The sequence below is a fragment of the Saimiri boliviensis genome, chromosome 10, assembly GCF_048565385.1.
Source record: "Saimiri boliviensis isolate mSaiBol1 chromosome 10, mSaiBol1.pri, whole genome shotgun sequence".
NCBI lineage: Eukaryota > Metazoa > Chordata > Mammalia > Primates > Cebidae > Saimiri > Saimiri boliviensis.
The window spans coordinates 7581446-7601141 of NC_133458.1; the positions used below are offsets into that span (position 1 = coordinate 7581446).

General features: G+C 41.2%; 1 protein-coding gene across 3 annotated transcripts in view; it reads left to right on the forward strand.

Annotated features, from left to right (window-relative positions):
• RHEB (Ras homolog, mTORC1 binding) overlaps positions 1 to 19696 on the forward strand; it is a 47730-nt gene that overhangs the window by 16633 nt on the left and 11401 nt on the right. For all 3 annotated transcript variants that reach the window (XM_039472661.2, XM_039472660.2, XM_039472659.2), the window contains exons 2-3: positions 7364 to 7435; positions 13517 to 13584. In XM_039472661.2, coding sequence (XP_039328595.1) covers positions 7364 to 7435; positions 13517 to 13584 — 140 coding nt within the window. The remainder of the gene's footprint in view (positions 1 to 7363; positions 7436 to 13516; positions 13585 to 19696) is intronic.

The window sequence follows — 19696 nt, forward strand, 5'->3', positions numbered from 1 at the left end:
GCTCCTCAAGCCAGAATCTATACACCTTTTGTCAGGGGTGTTATTAGATTTCTGCAGGGCCCACAGGTGTCCCCATGAGCACATTTAATTTGGTTGTGTAAAATGGAGCTGTAAGTGGCTGAGATCATTTTCTGTAAGGCGCATTCGTCTTCATAGTCAAGCGTGTGGCACCCAGCTGCTGCAGCATCCAGTGACGGTTTTCTGTAGCATTGAGAGCAAAGTGGAACTTGGATTCTTATATTTAAATATTTCAGAGCTACCATTATAACAAACCATGTGGAATGAAGTAAACTAAAAACATGTTTTTGACCATTTTCAGGAGGAGGAAGTCTCCTAGGAGGGAGTGTGGAATCTACAGAACAAGGGGATAGAACCGCTTTTGTGGAAGGGGAGGGTGACTGACTCCTCCTCCGGCGAAAACGGAGGACTGTGTAAGGCAGAGAGGGCTACGTGCCCTGCTCAGGGGCTCCAATCACTGTGTTTGATGTGTGTGTTCACCAAGCTGGGATGCTGGGTGAGTTGAGAATAGCAGCAATGGGGACATTGAGAGTGCCTTCCTCATAGCTCAGAAGTCATAACATACCTTAGTCATGCTGTATCCTGTGTCTGGCCCCTAGTAGGTGTCTTTTAAGTGATTATGAGCTGAGTTGCTGGTAGGAGCTGGAGGATTAGGGAACACCCTGGAGGCGCTAAGTGATAATGGTCGAGCTTGTTGCCTGAGGGCAGCGGTTCCTAAACCATAGAACTGTGCAGCTGAATCACCTAGGGGGTCTGTTAATACTTCTGTTCTGGAGTTGCTCAGCCAGGAGGTTTGAGTGAGGCTCAGTAAATTGTGTTTGTTATGGGTTAGTACTGTAGTACTTAGTACTTCTGTAGCTGTAGTACTAAGCTGCTGGGCCCACATTTTGGGAAAGAATTACTATTGTTGAAGGCAAGGAAGAAGCCACCAACATTCTAAAGCAATGAGACATTCTAAAGCGAAGGCACTCTGAATGTTCTGGTCACTGCTATCCTCTACTCACCCAGCATCCCAACTTGGTGCACACGCATCAAACACAGTGACCGGAGCCCCTGAGCAGGGCACATAGCCCTCTCTGCCTTACACAGTCCTCCGTTTTCGCCGGAGGAGGAGTTAGCCACCCTCCCCTTCTACAAAAGCTGTTCTGTCCCCTTGTTCTGTAGATCCCACTCTCCCTCCTAGTCTCCTCTGAACCTTCTCCTCCTGAAATAGTCACAAACATGTTTTTAGTTTACTCCATTCCATGTGGCTTGTTATAATGGTATAGACCTTAGCTTGCTCTAAGAGTCACCAACCCACCTGGTTGTGGAATTTTCTGTGGCTAAGCTCAACAGGCTCACAAAGGCAATTGATTTGATTAAGATCTTAGAGGTTTGTTGAAGGGCCCTAGAGAAGGGAAATTAGAGACTTCTCACAAAAGAGTAGTGGAAGATTTATCTTGGGGCTTAAGCTGGACAGGGAAGAAAGTGAAACCTGGCGGAGATTGAAGATTCAGTCATAGTTCATCTTTCTAACCTGTTGTCTGTAGCCACCTTAGTAAAAAATACATTTTACATTGTGACCTAGTCATAAATGTGTATATAACTGAGACAGGGCGTTCAGAAGGCCTTTCTTGTTTGCAGTCCATGCTGATTTCCTATTTCTTAAAAAAGTGTGGTTCATGGCTCAGTATATTGACTTCATTACTAGTTAGGCTACACCGCCAATTTGAAAACATTGCTTGCAGAGGTGGTTTGGATTAGGTGATGAGCAGAAAGTGAGACCACTGGGGAATACCTGGTCCTGTGTGTTGACTGATAGGTGGGAAGAAGTGCAGGTGCCAGAGGAACAGCAGTCTGGGTGGTGACCAGGCACTTCTTGCTGTGCTCAGGAGGTGGGTTGCTGAAGTCATCTGGGGATGATGACCCGTGCAAAGGCCAGTGGGCTTTCAGGCTAAGCTGTTAGCTTCTGTCCATGGTCATCAAAGCCCCTTAAAGTTATATGTTATGAATTTGAGGTGGTGAAAGCAGCTCTGGAATGGGTTGTGTCGTGTATGCTACATTGGTTCTAATGGACTCCCCCTTCTGCAGAATGCCTTGGTAGACTGGTTGATAAAATGAAAATCTGGTCTTCCTCATCATATCCCAGTGAACAAGCAATGTATAAACTGTTTGGGAAAATACTGGGCTTGTAGTGGGTGGTGGGGGAACAGACCATGGCTGGAGTGCAGTGGCATGCTCATATACACTTGCAGCCTCAACCCCTGGGCTCAAGTGATCCTCCCACATCAGCCTCTTGAGTAACTGAGACTGTATGCGTGCATCACCACACTCAGCTGATTTTTACATTTTTTTGTAGAGATAGGGTTTCACCATGTTGCCTAGACTGGTCTCACACTCCTGGGATCAAGCAATCCACCTGCCTTAGCCTTCCAAAGTTCTAAGATTGCAGGCATGACCCACCACACCTGGCTAATTCATTATTTTTTAGGAGAATAAGCATGATAACAAGGTCAATGTTAATCTGAAAATTTTAAATAATTTTGTAAACAGTACCTATTTGCAGTAATCACAAAGTATAAGATTCAGTCGACACCCCTGAAAGTACACCTTCTGTAGTGAAAATACTAGGTGAGAAACTTACTATGCCATCTTATCATTGGAAAAAAAATAATACAGTGCTATTCCCTGATAAGTTCAGAAGAATTTTTTTTTTTTTTTTTTTTTTTTTTTTTTTGAGACGGAGTTTCGCTCCTGTTACCCAGGCTGCAGTGCAATGGCGCGATCTCGGCTCACTGCAACCTCCGCCTCCTGGGTTCAGGCAATTCTCCCGCCTCAGCCTCCTGAGTAGTTGGGATTACAGGCACGCGCCACCATGCCCAGCTAATTTTTTGTATTTTTAGTAGAGACGGGGTTTCACCATGTTGACCAGGATGGTCTCGATCTCTTGACCTCGTGATCCACCCGCCTCAGCCTCCCAAAGTGCTGGGATTACAGGCTTGAGCCACCGCGCCCGGCTAAGAATTTTTTAAAATAATTTTTATTTTTATGAGTTAAGATGGGTTTTGGTTTGGAGGAAGAGTATTTGGAAGTTAATTGGGGAACAGAGATTTAGCCTTTTAAACCATTTATAGTAACATGTTATTAAATGAGTGATTCATGTTTGAGGATAAACACACATCTGAGTATGGTCTACTTTTCCATTTATTTGGAATCACTCCTGTGTAGTTTTCATGTAACATTTTTCCAAAGAGTTGATCTGGAGTGTGAGATTATCTTCAGCAAATAACTAGTGTTTCCACATCTGAATTTGCTAGGGACAGAAGCCACAGTAAATGTATGAAGTGGAGAGAAGGAGGTTAAAGGTGCTCATGGTAGAGTTTACCAGTGCCTTTTTTTAGCTGCAAGCAAACTACATGAAAAACCTGACCAAAAGATCTGAGCTACTTCTCCCGAAGACACGCCTTAAAGCTGAAAATTATAACTAGAACTGAGAACACTTGAAAATGAGGGGTGGGGTTTATTTATGACGATTTATTAGCATTTACTGCTGACTGGTAAAGATTTCAACACTAGTTGTCTAATAATAGCGCTTTTTAATGGAATTGGAGGAAAACAGCATGTCAGCAAATACAGCCATCCTATCCCTTCTTGATTATTTAAATAATGAATGACCTCCCCTCAGGGGGAGAGCCCCAGGGAGGAGAGACCCAAGGAAAACCTAGTTTTTCTTCAGTTCCGCTTCTGCTAATGAACAATACCTTTCTCCCAGGGCCAGTCTGATTGAGAATTGAGAATCTGATTGAGAAAACTAGTACTGAGGAATAAGTTTTAAATTCTGGTATCCCAGTTTACTGTTCATGAAAACAAGAGTTGGCTATCAACCTGCGATGTGATTTTGGTTAGACTACATTATTACCAGAATGGTTACCTACGTTTTCAAGTGAGATGTTAATTTAGCCTGTCAAATAGTATATGCCCATTGTGATACAAATGGGAGCTCTTCTCTCACTCAGTTTTTTGCACTTTATCTCATGCTGTCTTGTTTACTGCGTAGCTTTCTTTTCTGTTGGAATGTGGCTTCCTAAATTTCCCAGGAAACTCCTGAGGCTCTTCTCCCTGTCCTTTTACTCCCTCAAGTCAGGTTGTTGAGACTTGGCCAGTGCGTGTTCAGAGGAGGACTGTATGATCCAGGGCCTCCCAGCTGCCCGCCGGGTATCCCGTGTACCATAGTTAGCCTGGCTTTTACTGTTTTTAGTCCACTTCTACTACCCAAAATGTTGCAGAAATCTTTCTAATTCTATTGTTTCCTTTTTTCTTTGTAATTCTTGCCCTTATCTTTAGGGAGAAAATTATCTGCTTTCTTTCCATTTGTAAGCAAAACAAACAAAGGCCCCACAGACCTTTATCCTACCCACATAAGGGTATCAAAAGCCCACCAGAGTCCCTAGAAGTACCTTTCAAAAGTTCTTAAGTCTTTCCTCTTCTAATTAAATTTCATTTCTTTAAGCAGTAGCATTCAGTGTAAATAAGAATTTTTTTTACCTCTTCTAATTTTTCAGTTTTGATAACATAGAAGAGGAGTTTCCCCCTTGCTATTTTTATTACCTGAAGTAGTTTTGCTATATTTTGAGTTAAATTCTCCTTTACGGGCTAGCATATATACCATGGTTTCTTTTCAACACCGTTCAGTTGAAATTCATGGAATTCTTGAACTACTATTTTATTCCTATATCACAGGCAGGCCTATGATTAGGAACCAATAAATACTACTTGACATGTTTCTGTTGAACTGTTTTCTATTTTATTCGTGTAAAATTGAGATCTTTTGTAGTATCTAAATGGGTAAGAGTGACCTTCCTAGGTCTGCACTTCAATTTCATTCATTTGTTCAGAAATCTCAATGTCTACAGTATGTCAGGTGGCCCTGTGCTGGCTTTAGTGGAGTGTTCACTAAATGAAGATGATTTCAAATAACTGAGTAAAAGAGTAGCTGTGAGAATGACCTTTAAGGAATGGGTACTGCCTTAGGGTGGTCTTAAAGGTTTCTCTGTCAAACTAACATTTGAGCTCAGATCAGAATGACAAAGACAACTCATATATTCAGAGATGGGGGAGGGGGTGGCTAGAATAAAGAGGCCAAGAGGGGCAGGAACTCTAGCAGCACAAGGGATGTGACTGGAGTCTCAGGATGGGTTGTCAGAAGCTGCTTAGAGAGGTAGTAGTCAGAGCAGGGATGGCCTGGTATTTGTGGAACATGGTTAGAAGTTGGCAATTTATTCTAATTGCAATGATGATTGGAAGCAGAGAAGTAGCTTAATTTTCAAATGCTCATGTAGGTTGCTTTGTAGAGAATAATTTCAGGATTTAGTAATTCTAGAGACATTTTGAACTGTGTATTCGGCCGCTGGTGAAGAGTAAATAGGTCTGCCAACTTGTGGCCTTTCCCAGCAACCCCTACTTTTTTTTTTTTTTTTTTTTTTTTTTAAGATGGAGTCTTGCTCTCTTGCCCAGGCTGGAGTGCAGTGGTGTGATCTCAGCTCACTGCAACCTCTGCCTCCTGGGTTCAAGGGATCATTCTGCCTTAGCCTCCCAAGTAGCTGGGATTTCAGGTGCCTACCACCGTGCTTGGCTAATTTTTTTAGTATTTTTAGTAGAGATGGGGCTCCATCGTGTTGGTCAGACTGGTCTTGAACTCCTGACCTCAGGTGATCCACCCGCTTCAGCCTCCCAAAGTGTTGGAATTACAGGCGTGAGCCACCGTACACCTTTTTAATAATTTAAATGTTGTGAAATGTCTTTGGTGTGAAAATGTTGTGCAGCTAGACCTGTCTATAGTTTGAAGGAGAAACAAGCATAAGTTAAACCCAGAAGTGTAAGATGGTGTTACCATGCCTCTTTTTTGCTCTCACTGCACGTCCTGTTGTGGTGGAGTGAAGTATGCCAGGCATATAGATGTGTGTAATAATGTTCCGAGGATGTTAGAGAGGAGGAAGGGATTGGGGGTGAGATTAGGGAGGGAACACTTCCTCATTCCTGGTGATAAAGTCATCTGAACTGTGTTCTCTCATGTGGTTTCTTCATAGGGCGCATACCCTGTTCTAAAGTTCTCTCCAGTAGACATTTTAGGTAACAGAAGAATCAGAAGCTAAGGCTCTGGTTATTGATTTGTTAACATATAAATTCAATTATTACTGGTAATTTTGTGAAATCCATAACATTTCTTAATTGTCTGGATGCTGCTAGGCATTTGATACTGAATGAGATAGTATTTCTAGCTTCAAAGGAGTTTTTAAAATAAAGACTTTCATTACATATTTTCAGATTACTTTTTTTTTTTAAACAGTCTTGCTCTGTTGCCCAGACCAGAGTGCAGTAGTGCAATCTCAGCCCACTGCAGCTTCCGCCTCCCAGGTTCAAGTGATGCTTCTGTCTCAGCCTCTCAAGTAGCTGGGATTACAGGTGCCCACCGCCACACCTGGCTCATTTTTGTATATTTAGTACAGATGGAGTTTTGTCATGTTGGCCAGGCTGGTCTCGAACTACTGACCTCAGGTGATCCACCTGCCTTACCCTCCCAAAGTGCTGGGATTGCAGACGTGATCCACCACGCCTAGCTGAATTACACTTTTTTTTTTTTTTTGAGACAGAGTTTCGCTCTTATTACCCAGGCTGGAGTGCAATGGCGTGATCTCGGCTCACCACAGCCTCCACCTCCTGGGTTCAGGCAGTTCTCCTGCCTCAGCCTCCTGAGTATCTGGGATTACAGGCACATGCCACCATGCCCAGCTAATTTTTTGTATTTTTAGTAGAGATGGGGTTTCACCATGTTGACCAGGATGGTCTCGATCTCTTGACCTCATGATCCACCCGCTTGGACCTCCCAAAGTGCTGGGATTACAGGCGTGAGCCACCGCGCCCGGCCCGAATTACTCTTTTTAAAAGCTGTACTTGGTTACACTTCTAACTGTCATGTATGAAAGACTATAAAGAAACTAATCATTTTAATTTTCATATGAAAATTAAATAGTTAGATTCCAAGGATACTGGAGGAAATTAGCTTACTTTAAACGTTTTAGTTTACCTTTAACAGAATATCTTATGTGCTTGTTGGTGAGTAATATTTGTTAGTGTCACAGACATGTTTACTTTGTAATAGCTTAATTGCATAATATCCTCATATAAGGCAAATTAATGAAATTTATTTCATTTTTTGAAATTGCCCAAATGCTTATTAAAGGAATGTTTTCTGACCTTAATACCTTCAGTTTTTTCATCTATTAATGGTTTTTTTAATAAAACAGCAAAACTAAAAATTTTTACCTTTATATGCCAGCACACACTAAGCTCTTGTTCTCTTTTATAGGGAAGTCCTCATTGACGATTCAATTTGTTGAAGGCCAATTTGTCGACTCCTACGATCCAACCATAGAAAACAGTAAGTATTGTTTACAAGTACTTAAAAACTGAGAAGCCTTCTTTTGTGTAAAATAGTCATTGTGTATTTATGGAAGCTTTGAGTGCGGGAGGTAAATTCTGAATGTCTCCCAATTGGAGTCAAAGTAAACTTGCGCAAGATTTACCTACTTTACCCTGAGAGATTTTTCATTCCATGTCCGTATCCCCTGCCGTCTAGAAATTGTTCAGTCATTAGGAATCTGGCCCATTACCGGAACCTTCATATTCCAGAATCTGCTCCAAAACAGGAATGGAGACCACAGTCTTCTCCCCCACACCCCCTTCCTCCCAGCCATAGCAGTTTCCAGGGATTCCAAGCTAGAAAGCATGAAAACCACTCCAGATCCCTGGTCCTCATTCTTACAGAAGCCATACTCCCACCCCCATTTCTCTGTAGCCTTCTTTCCAGTCCTAAAGATTTGAAAGAGAAATGAACTATTCTGGGATTGGAGAGAGCAGTTGCAGCATTAAAAAGAAGTTGGCTCAAAGAAGCCTGTTGACATTTAGGCCATTTGCAGAAAAAAGCAGGGAAGACCAGATCCAGCCATGACCTTTACTTTGTTCAATATTAAACCATGGTTTCAGAATCTTCCTGGTGGATTCTAGGACCATGAGACAATTTTTTTTTTTTTTTTTAAAGGAGATGTGGGTCTCACAGTGTTACCCAGGCAAGACTCAAACTCCTGGACTCAAATGATCCTCTTCCCGCAGCCTCCCAAGTAGCTGGAAACAGGCATGTGACACTCTGCCCAGCTTTGAGACAGGTCTTGATTCTAGTGATTGCTAAGGAGAATCTGAAACAGTATCATCCAGGGAATCTGGTCTGTTGGAAGCTGGTCTGTTCAGGCTATTTTAGAACCTCAGGTAGGCTCTGGAAATAGTTTTCTCAGATTCTTGAGACCAGGACTTACTAGGATTTGTCACCAGGAACATGTAGATTTAAACATGGGATTCATCAACACCTGATTGGCATGTTAGACAGGCAGCAGATTTCACCTGCCCAAATCACTTGAAGACTTTGGCTTACTGCAAGGAGCTTGGCAAATGACAGCCTGCAGGCCAAAAATGCCCGTCGCCTGTGTTTATACAGACCAAGAGCTGAGAACGGTTTTTACATTGAAGCATTTTTTTTTTTTTTAAAAGTCCAGAGAAGAATAATGTCTGACATGTGAAAATGATATGAAATTCAGATGTTAACATCTTTAAAGTTTTATTGATACACAGCCATGCTTGTTCCTTTGCATGTTGTCCTTTACATGCTTTACACTGGTAGAGTTGTTGAATAGTTACAGCAGAGACCAGATGGTCTACAAAGCCCAAAATATTTGGCTGTCCTTTGTGACCCAGTGTGCTGGTAGCAGAGAGGGAAACCTATCGGTTGATTAACTCTGGGAAGATTTTTGAAATTAACCTTTTAAGATGTTATATTTGAAAGTAGCCTCTGCAGGTATCTGCAGGGAGGAGTCCTGAATACATCCTGTGATTTATCTAGCTGATCATTACAGAATAGTAAGCAAATGTGAGGAGCAGATTCCTGTGAATGCTAGATGAACAAGCTTGGTTACTTGTCTGCTGGAATAAGAACATAAGAAAACCGTCATCTTGGACTTTAATATTTGCTATACATGGCAATTTAGGATTTTATATCCTTGAAATATTAAGATTCATTTTGGAATTGTATTGCTAGAACAGTAGAAGATTGTTTTCTTCATAAGCTCCGCCTATAAAAATGGATGATTGTATACGTATCCTCATGCCATTTCATACTGAGTTGGAATTAATTGGGTGTGATGAGATGTGCCTGTAATCTCAGCTGAGGTAGGCACATCACTTGAGCCCAGGAGTTCGAGGGTGCAGTGATCTGTAATCATGCCACTGCACTCCAGCCTATGCAACAGAGCAAGATGCAGTCTCAAAAATAAAAATTGAGTTGGAGGGAAAGTCATGGAGTTGTATATCATGGAGTTATACATAAATACATTTTCTTAGTAAATAATGGATCAGAAGAAAGTCCAACTTATTATCTCAGAAACAGAGTAGCATGACCCTACTTTTTTGAAGCTATCAGCATTATCTTTGGTCATATTTTAAATTTTTTCTCATCTTACAATTTAATAATGAAGACTTTTTTTTTCACCTCAAAAATGAATTCAGAGTATTTGTTTATTAAAGTCTGTAGGCAAGAGCAGAAATCAACAAGAAGATGTATCTATTAAAAGTTCATCAGGCATGTTGAGGCATTATATTCTACTTACCACACTTCTGATAAGCTAACACAGGGCAGGAACCTTTATTCCACCCTTTCGTTCACTCTTTGGTACAAAAACATTGTTTGGTGATGACAACAAATTAGAAAATGTTATCATGTACTTGTTGCTAGCAACATAAATAAGTGGGTGGTTTATGATTGTAAAAAACTACTCTGTAGATCTGGAAATAATTTAGTAGTTATTTTACTTTATAATATTAGAACAAGCTGTTATAGCAAACACTCAGTGGTGACACCTTTCAATGAAGTATCATGATAAGAGCAAAAATTCTGGGACCGTGTCATCGACAGTAGGAGTATAGGAGAATAATATTAATAAAACCACGTATTTTCTAGTTTGGGGAAATTATAAAGCCAGAAGTATTACTTACGCAAATATACCTTCATTATCTACTGTGGTGTTAATCTAACAGTACAAACTAAATTGATAGGATGAAATTAAGCTAGTGGTGGTTTATAATTAAAAAGCATAGCAGCAATTTCCAACTTCTGCAGTCTCAAGATAGCACTGCTGGTGAATGATAAAGTGCCTTCTAGAAACTTGGGAGATTCCAGTTAGGTGTTGCAGCGTTCTCAAGGCACTGCATCCTGGGTGTGGACGTCTCAATAAGGTATGAAGGAAGAGTCCCCGACACACTTTAGTAACACAAATCTTGTTTTGTGAACACCAAATTTTAGAAACCTCTATGACCTTGGTTAGTAGCATTTACCAGTAACAGCTTTGGAAATGGATTCCAGTGGATTGGAAATGGGTTATCTGGTGATGGAAAGAGGCAGGGAGAAGAGGGCTCAAAGAAAGTGATGTCAGAAGAAAGCCAGCTTTCCACTTGGACATGAGGTTAAAATTAGAGAGTAGAATTATTTCCTAGTCTATCCTATCTCTTATTATGCTTCCCTTTTTTCTGTAGTGACAAAAACTGGCAGTTTTCCTATGACAGCAAGGTGGAAGGTCTTTTTCATTTTACTGCCATGTGTAGGACAAGTTACATCTTTTTACATGCAAAAATAGATGCAAATGTTTATTAATGTTTTATTTCTTCTATACACTATGTACGATTACATCTCATACCTTTTTTTCTCTTACCTCACTGGCCAGTACTTTCTCAGTCTTCTTGGCCGAATCTTCTGCATTTTTCTGACTCAGCAACATGGGGTGTCTCAGCTCTGGCCTTTCCTCTGCACTTGCCCTCAAGTGATCTTCCCCTCTCTTCAACTTGCTCTTCAATCACCAGTATATCTCAGCCCCAACCTCTTCCCCCAAGCTCTGGGCTTTATTTTACTTTATAACTTATTTTCTTTTACATGACAAGGTCTTTCGCACTGTCCTTCAGGCAGGAGTACAGTGGCATGATCATAGCTCACTGTAACCTTGAATTCCTGGTCTTAAAATCATCTTCCCTCAGCCTCACAAATAGCTAGGATTACAAGCTTGAGCCACCGTGCTGGAGCAGTTTTTCCTTTTTTTGTGGAGATTGGGTCTTACTGTGTTGCCCAAGGTGGTCTTAAACTCCAGGCCTCAAGCAATCCTCACAAAGTGGGATTACAGGCATGAGCCACTGTATCCTTGGCTTTTTTATTAAACTGCCCTCATTTCCCCTTGGGTATTTAATAGACATCCCAAATTTAACATCTCTAAAACTCAACTCTCAATTCCCTTCCTCTCCCATCGCTAGTTTTCTTCCCCCAGTCTTTCCTGTACTTGTAAGTGGCAACTTTTTTATCTAGTTGCTGAAACCAAAAGCTTTGTAGTCATCTTGACTCTTCATTTTCTCACATCCCACTTCCAGTCAATCAGAAAGTCCTTTTGGTTCTGCCTCTGAAATACTTCCAGAATATCTACACCTCTAATCCAGGCCAGTGTCACCTTCTGTAGATTGTGATAGTCTGTATAGTCACAACACTGGTCCCTGTATCATGGGCTCCTACCTAGTATCCCTGTGACCATTTTGTTATTTACAGCATAGCCAGAATGATCTTTCCTTGATCTCCCATCACATTCAGAGTGAAACTCCCAAGTTCTATAGGGCCCTCTGCCTCCTGTCCGTCCTAGTTACCTGCCTACCATTCTCTCTCATCTTTAGCTGCATTGACTTTTTTGCTTTTTTCACTTGCTGTTTAACCTCTGCCTGGATGTTCCACTCCCAGGGAAGATACCCAACAGGGTGGGAGGGTACCTGTGTGTGTCTCTTCTTTTCTTCCCTGGATCCAAGCTCACCGAGTGTCAGATTGCAGCATTCCGAGCACCCACAGCAATGCTGTTGGTTGGTGATAATAGGCACTCAAGAAATTTGTTCTTGAATAAATGAATGAATGAATGATGTTTCCTTTCCGTAACCTTGTCGTTATAATTATATTTGATAACCACAGTTAATTAGCTCTGATTGAAGGTCACTGGTTTTATTGGCCACCAATGTTTCTTACATACTTCTCATACTTCAATCTTACCTGACTGGAGGTTTTCACACAGCTATATAGTGACTGCCCCTGGACTGACAAGGACTGAAAGCTCCAGCAGTGAAAGATGCATCCCAAGTTCAGCGTGGAGACAGTTGAAAACAAATCTGAATTATTTCTTAGAATTGATGAAATAGGTTATATTGAGTATCACCCCAGCTTGAAATATTCCAATTCAGTTTCCATCTCATTGAACTGTTTCCTTGTAAGTGATAACTTCCAGAGAAGGTGCAAGCATAATACAGCGTGGCCATTGATTTTGTGGCGTGTCTGTAATCTTTACTCACTTGACCTCTGGCACCCCTTCTTGTATTAGAAAAGTGTGATGCTAATATGGTTCTCTGTGATGATTGCTTGTCTTTCAGCCATCTTTTCTTTCCCGGTGGAACTCATATAATTCAGATAAGATCTCCGATCAGTCCCGCTTATTACTTAGAGTTTTCTTGTGTCATTTCCATGTGTTTGTTTTGGTTTTGCCTTTCTGCTGTGGGCGGAGTGGGACCTCTCTCAGTTGTATGAGGGATAGATTGTGCTGCCTGGCTCTAGTCATATAGGACGGCCAGTCAGGAGATTCATCGTGAGTCAAGATGGCTAGGTCTGGGTGTGCAAGAGAAATCTGTTACACTTCCTTGTCAGGGTTCCAGTTGGTTATTTTTACGTTGTTACTGTCAGTGGTTCTTTCCTCTTTTGTCTATATTTGCTTGAAGTCTGTCTCCCTTGAAATCTGAATTGACTTTTCCGGAAGTTATTCAAGTCTGATTTTCTTTCCTCCCTTGTCAGGGAAAAGAAGTTGTGACAAATTGCTTGGTTCCTTAAGCTTAAGTGGGATCGATGACTTCAACACAGAGCATCTGTGTCATTGCTGTTTTATCCGTCAGTAAAACTGTTACTTTTTGTATATACTAAAAGTTCTTAGCACTTCAACCAGTATTCTTTGTGCTATAATGCCAGACTTCCTATAAATTAATGGAAAATTTTTGTGGTTTTGGTTTATTCTAGACTTTATGTAGTGTATTTCACTTTTTCACAAGAGGAAGGATTTGCCGCAGAGCATTCAATTGCTATTATAGGATATGAATTGTTACCTACTTTGTTTCTTTGAAAAAGAATCAAGGTTTACCAAGCTTGATTTTAGCCAGCCAACGTGTTTCTTAGCTAAATAATGGAAATAGGGGAGAATCTATACAAGTCAGAGAGTTGTTCTTTTTTGTTTCACGGGGCCTTTCTGTGAGACTGCTAGGGACTCTGTGCTTGATTGGTTATCATTGTTCAAACTTTAAGTGGTTTAGAGTTATTTTTTTTTTTTTAACTAATATTTAATTCCCTTTTTCCCTGTAGCTTTTACAAAGTTGATCACAGTAAATGGACAAGAATATCATCTTCAACTTGTAGACACAGCTGGGCAAGTAAGTGACCACTGGTATCTCAGAATCTTACACAGCATATCTGACAGTCTTGGCCCTAGAACTGATTTTTAAAAGTACCAGCTATGCCAAGAAAACCCCTCATGTCGTGTGCAGACAGTTCCTGACTCCCAATGGTTGGACTTGCAATGGCTCAACTTCACAGTTTCTCATCTTTGCGATGCGTCTCTTGGAGTATTTGATACGTTTTCAACTCATGATATTTTTGGTTTACAGTAAGTTTATCAGGATGTAACCCCGTCAGAAGTCAAGGAGCGTACTTAGATAATTAATGTGAATATGCTGTCCACTCTGTCTTTTCTAAGACGTTTGTGGCAGTTTTTTTTAGTAACTTGTTTTCCTGCTTTAGAATTGCTTTAAATGTGTTAACATTGTAAGGGCTGATACTTATTACAGGATGCTGATTTTCTATTTTCTGAACTTTGATTCTATGTTAGAGAGTCACATAGTGCTTTCTTTGTCTTCGTCATATGTGTTCTCCTGCATTAGGGCAGAAGTACATCTTTTCTAGAAGAAAGGCGTAAGAGGGACATAGGGCAGGAATGAGCTGATTTAATCTTTTGAAGACCTGGGCCATAAAAATACCAGTTTGATTGGAGTCCGGGTTCTGGTTTGAGTGTTGCCTTTAGTTTATATAGTTAGAGTATCTGGGTGGGTGGATTTGAGAGTGATTACTAGAGTAGGGAGCTTTATATTTATTTGATAGACAGTATGTAATGGCCAAAAATCAAATAATCCCCCCAGAAAGGATATTCATAGATCAGTTAATGTAGCAGGGATATGTGGAGTGGATCACCAGGGGAATTGACTGGAAGCAAGGGAGAAAGGAGTACATGGAACAAAGAAAAGCCCTTTGACGGCTCAGCTGCACCATTACCATGCCTTCCAGGCCTGCTTTTAGTAAAACCATTCTGTTAGACTTCCTTAACACTTCTTCACTGGATGGTGAGGAATGTAAAGAAACTGGGGTTTCAGCTCCTAACTCCTCCTGTGCTTGCAACATGCTTTTTTTTTTGGAGACAGAGTCTTGCTTTGTCACCCAGGCTGGAGTGCAATGGCACGATCCCACTACAACCGATGCCTCCCAGGTTCAAATGATTCTTCTGCCTCAGCCTCCCAGTGGCTGGAATTACAGGTGTCTACCACCACAGCCGGCTAATTTTTGTGTTTTTAGTAGAGACAGGGTTTCACCATATTGACCTGGTTGGTTTTGAACTCCTGACCTCAGGTGATTTGCCTGTCTTGGTCTCCCAGAGTGCTAGGATGACAGGTGTGAGCCACCAAGCCCAGCCCACCCTTACGACTTATAATCAAAGGATAAGAGTGGTGGGAGGGTGAGTGTAGTGTGATCTGGTCAGTCATGTTAAATGGGTGCTTTTTTTCTAGAATCTGGAGAAATTGGAGTAGATCCAGAATAATATGTTCTTTGGGTTTGGAATGAATTCCCTCTGCTTTGTGTTTTGAAGTAAATGTAGAAGGAAAGTGTGACACCTTCGTGAAGCCAGAAGGTAGCTGTATTGCATGATGTTAGCACTGGAGGAATCCTGAGTTTTCCATTTTGGAAGCTTCAAACGAAATCAATGTGTTTGTCTCTTTGAGCTTGTACACAGAGCTGTATGTGCCTCCCTCACTCGCCCTACGAACTTCCTGCTCTTGGTGAATGTAATGTGCTTTAGCAGTCAGATTCTTGATGCTTTCATTAGAGTAGAGCATCCTAGGCTTTCATGCTCCAATACCTGTCCTCTTAACAGAAGAATACGAGTTGGGGGTGATTGGGGCCAGGGGAGGTAGAAGTCTCCATGGGGGGTCATGCACAGGTGCATTACTCATGAGAAATTAGTAGGGAAGGGAAGAGCCACTTGAGTAGGAAATGGTGTTGGATTGTTGGAGTTTGTATCTTTCTTTTATAGTTACATTGAATATATAATTTATTGCCTGAACCAAGACACTTTTAGAGTTGTGGATTGGGGGTGCTAATAATAATCATGTTGGGACAACAGGTGTAACTTAGAGTGTCTTGAGCGAAGAAGTACATCTGTTTATTGTGGGACTCTGACACTATCAAGGCTTCAGTTTGTTTTTGTATCCTTATTTGGAATCTCCTTTAAGCTCCTGGAAAGTGATGAGAATGTAAATTGATAAATCACTTTCATGTAGTGTTACTGTGGAAACAGTTTTATATCAGGCAGTTCAGGGAACCAGTATTTCAGCTCTTTGGAGTGTGGGTCCTGGAGTCACACTTGCCTGGGTTTGAATCTTGGCTTTTGTTGCTAATCCAATAACCGTAAGAAAGCGAATGAGGGCCAGGTGTGGTGGCTCATGCTCTTAATCCCAACACTTTGGGAGGTGGAAGGATCACTTGATCCCAGGAATTTGAGATTGCTGTGAGCTATGATAGCACCACTGCAGTCCAGCCTGGGCAACAGAGCAAGATCCCATCTCTTTAAAAAAAAAAAAAAAAAAGGTAAAAAAGTATTTCTGTGCCTCAGAGCTTTATCGATAGTGATAACTGGCATTGTTGCACGATTGTCAGACTGGGGTTGAAGGGGATGTGCCCTTTCTTTGTAGACCTTTAATGCTGCTGAGGCAAGTATGATGCCAGCATATGAACTGTGTGGACAGGCTGCATGGGTGCAAGTGCACATGTTCATAATACTTGGAGAGCTGTCTTTAAAAAGATTTCTCTAAAGAATACATTTCTTTATATTGGCTTGAATTACCAAGTTGAAAGATAATGTTCCTCTGAGGTACTGTTTTGCCCTAGATCGTAAATGTACACTTGGACATCAAATAATGTAAAGTGTTTTAGTGATGTAGCCATACAAACAGTGAAAGCAAAAGCTCCAGCGTTTAGGGAGAGTGTGTGATAGGAGATAAGACAAGAGCAGTGGTCGTATTAGCAGCCCTGTTGTTTTCGCCTTTGGGCTCTATTACAACTGGGTAAAAGTATTTAGAGAATTTTTGGACAAAATATCTCCACATTTGGCTATTTTAAATAATTTGTTCTCATTGCAACTAGTAGTTCTTGAAGGTTCTATTTACAATTGAGAGAGTCAAATAAATGTGTGCTCTTTATTTTCAGCCCAGGACAGTGAAGCACAGGCATGTCCTGCCATGGTTTCATCCTTCATTCAATTGAAAACTGGATGAGAACAAGTCACATGTTTACTGCTCCAAGAGCTGCTTTATAAGTTGGATGCATACTTGGGCTAGTAGTTCTGGGAATAAGACTGGTAGTAGTAGGGTAAGATGATTAGGGGGCATATTCTTTTCAAAGTAATTTATAGTAAATCTGTCTAGCTTACACATTTCACTTCTGAAATTGCACACGTAAATTGCTGCGTAGCAGTATTTGTTAGCAAGTGCTATTTCCTACTTAGTAGTTTACGCCAGTACTTCCATACCACTGTGGTTTAATTGCCCACCTAGGAATGATGATGAACATAGTTAAATACAGATTATTTTTAGATTGGATGAATTATTTTGGTTTTGCCCAATTTTAGGGTGAGAACATGTACACTAAATGAATTTTGGGGTAAGAATGTGAGGTATCAAAAAAAAAAAAAGTAGCGACTGTATTAACCCATTTATACCTAGTGTTCCATTATTGGAATACTAAGCTTGTGGGAGTTATTTATATCCTCCTACTCAAGGTCATCGCCAAGGTCTGATTTTTCACACACACACACACACACACACACACACAAATTGCAACCTCTGGCATAAATGGGTTAATAATTAAAATAGATTCTTGCCTGTAATCCCAACACTTTGGGAAGCCGAGGCCAATGGATCACTTTAGGTCAGGAGTTCAAAACCAGCCTGACCAACATGGTGAAACCCCGTCTCTACTAAAAATACAAAGTTAGCCAGATGTGGTGGCACACACCTGTAATCCCAGCTATTTGGGAGGCTGAGGCAGGAGAATTGCTTGAACCCAGGGGGTGAAGGTTGCAGTGACCCAGGATTGCACCATTGTACTCCAGCCTGGGCAACAAGAGCGAAACTCCGTCTCAAAAACTAATAAAAATAATTTTAAAAATTGATTCAATGACAGTTCATTATATAATGTAACCAAATTTGCTTTTTTGAAAATTAAATTTATTTTTTTAAAAAATAGGTGTAATGCACATGGTACAAACATAAATAACACAAAAACGTAAATAGTAAAATGTCACTTTCCTACCCTAGCTATCTAACGCCCCACTCCCGCCAGCAACCCATTTACCAGTTTCTAGTATATGCCTCTAGGATACTTTATACATGACTATGCAAATATAGTTTTAAGCTTGGGGTTTTTTTTCCTTTTACACAAAAAGTAATACATCTGATCTTGGAGATTATTCCATATCAATACCTGTGGCCTCCTTTTCCCCCAAGGCTGCATAATACCCAGTTGTTGGAATATATATCATAAGTTAACTGCTGATTAGCAGTTAGATTGTTGCCAGTCTTGCCTTAATGAACAACCCAGATGTTGTTTTAGACATAGGGTAACAGGCACATAAGAACACTTCCTGGATGTGGGCTATCATAGGGTTAGAGTTCATGTTTTTGGCAGCATTGAATGAGAGTGTCTATTTCCCTACACCCTCGCCAGCACTGTGTGTTACCAAATCTTTTGGTGACTGCCAGTCTGATAGGTAAAAAATAGCTTCCCTAGGGCCGGGCGCGGTGGCTCACGTCTGTAATCCCAGCGCTTTGGGAGGCTGAGGCGGTGGATCATGAGGTCAAGAGATCAAGACCATCCTGGTCAACATGGTGAAATCCCGTCTCTACTAAAAAAATACAAAAATTAGCTGGGCATGGTGGCGCGTGCCTGTAATCCCAGCTACTCGGGAGGCTGAGGCAGGAGAATTGCTTGAACCCAGGAGGCGGAGGTTGCGGTGAGCCGAGATCGCGCCATTGTAACGAGTGAAACTCCGTCTCAAAAAAAAAAAAAAAATAGCTTCCCTGTGTACTTTTAATTATGCATGTTTCTTCTTAGGTGGGACTTTGATTTTTCCTGTGTTGGAAGACATTTGTATTTTTTCCCCATCCTGTCTGTGTACTTTGCCGTTTTTTTTCTATTGGGTGGTTGGTCTTTGTGTGTTGATGTGAGATTCCCCTTGATATGTGCAGAAAACTAGTATTTTGTATAGGATCCGAGATGCACAGTTTTGTTTTCAGTTTGTCCTCCATTTATGGCTTTTGTTTGAGAGGTTTGCAACCATGAAGAACTTTTTCATTTTCACATACTAGGATTTATTAATCTTTTTTAAACTGATAATATTTTTTAAGCTTTCCCATCTGTTATACACATAGTTTTCATTTTAAATCTTTGATTCCTCTGGAATACATTTTTGCCAGGGTGTGCATTGGAGGTCCGGCTTAGCCATTCACCCTAGGTGGCTCGGCCTGTCCCCCTGTGTCACTTGAGGGTAACTTTTGATCCTGACTGATTGAAATGCCAATATTATTATGTACCCCATTCTCATATCTATCAGGTCTGTCTCGATTTTCCAGTCTGTTTTACTTGTGAGCCAGTACAGTATTATTTTATGATAGCTTTATGGTTTCTACTCACCTACCCTCCCAATTGCTGTTATATTGCTGTTATTCTTTCTCAGAAAGTAGACTTTAGGCATGGTGGCTCACACCTGTAATCCCAGCACTTTGCGAGGCCGAGGCAGGTGGATCACCTGAAGTCAGGAGTTTGAGACCAGCTTGGCCAAAATGGTGAAACCCCATCTCTACTAAAAATACAAAAAGTAGCTGAGTTAGCTGGGCCTAGTGGTGCTCACCAGTAATCCCAGCTACTCGGGAGGCGGAGGCAGAGGCAGAAGAATCACTTGAACCTGGCAAGTGGAGGTTGCAGTGAGCCAAGATACTGCCACTACACTCTAGCCTAGGTGGCAGAGTGAGACTCCTGTCTCAAAAGAAAAAAAAAAAAAAAGGCTGGGCACGGTGGCTCACAACTGTAATCCCAGCACTTTTGGAGGCCAAGGCAAGCAGATCACCTGAGGTCAGGGGTTTAAGACCAGCCTGGCCAACATGATGAAATCCATCTCTACTAAAAATACAAAAATGAGCCAGGCATAGTGGTGTAGCCTGT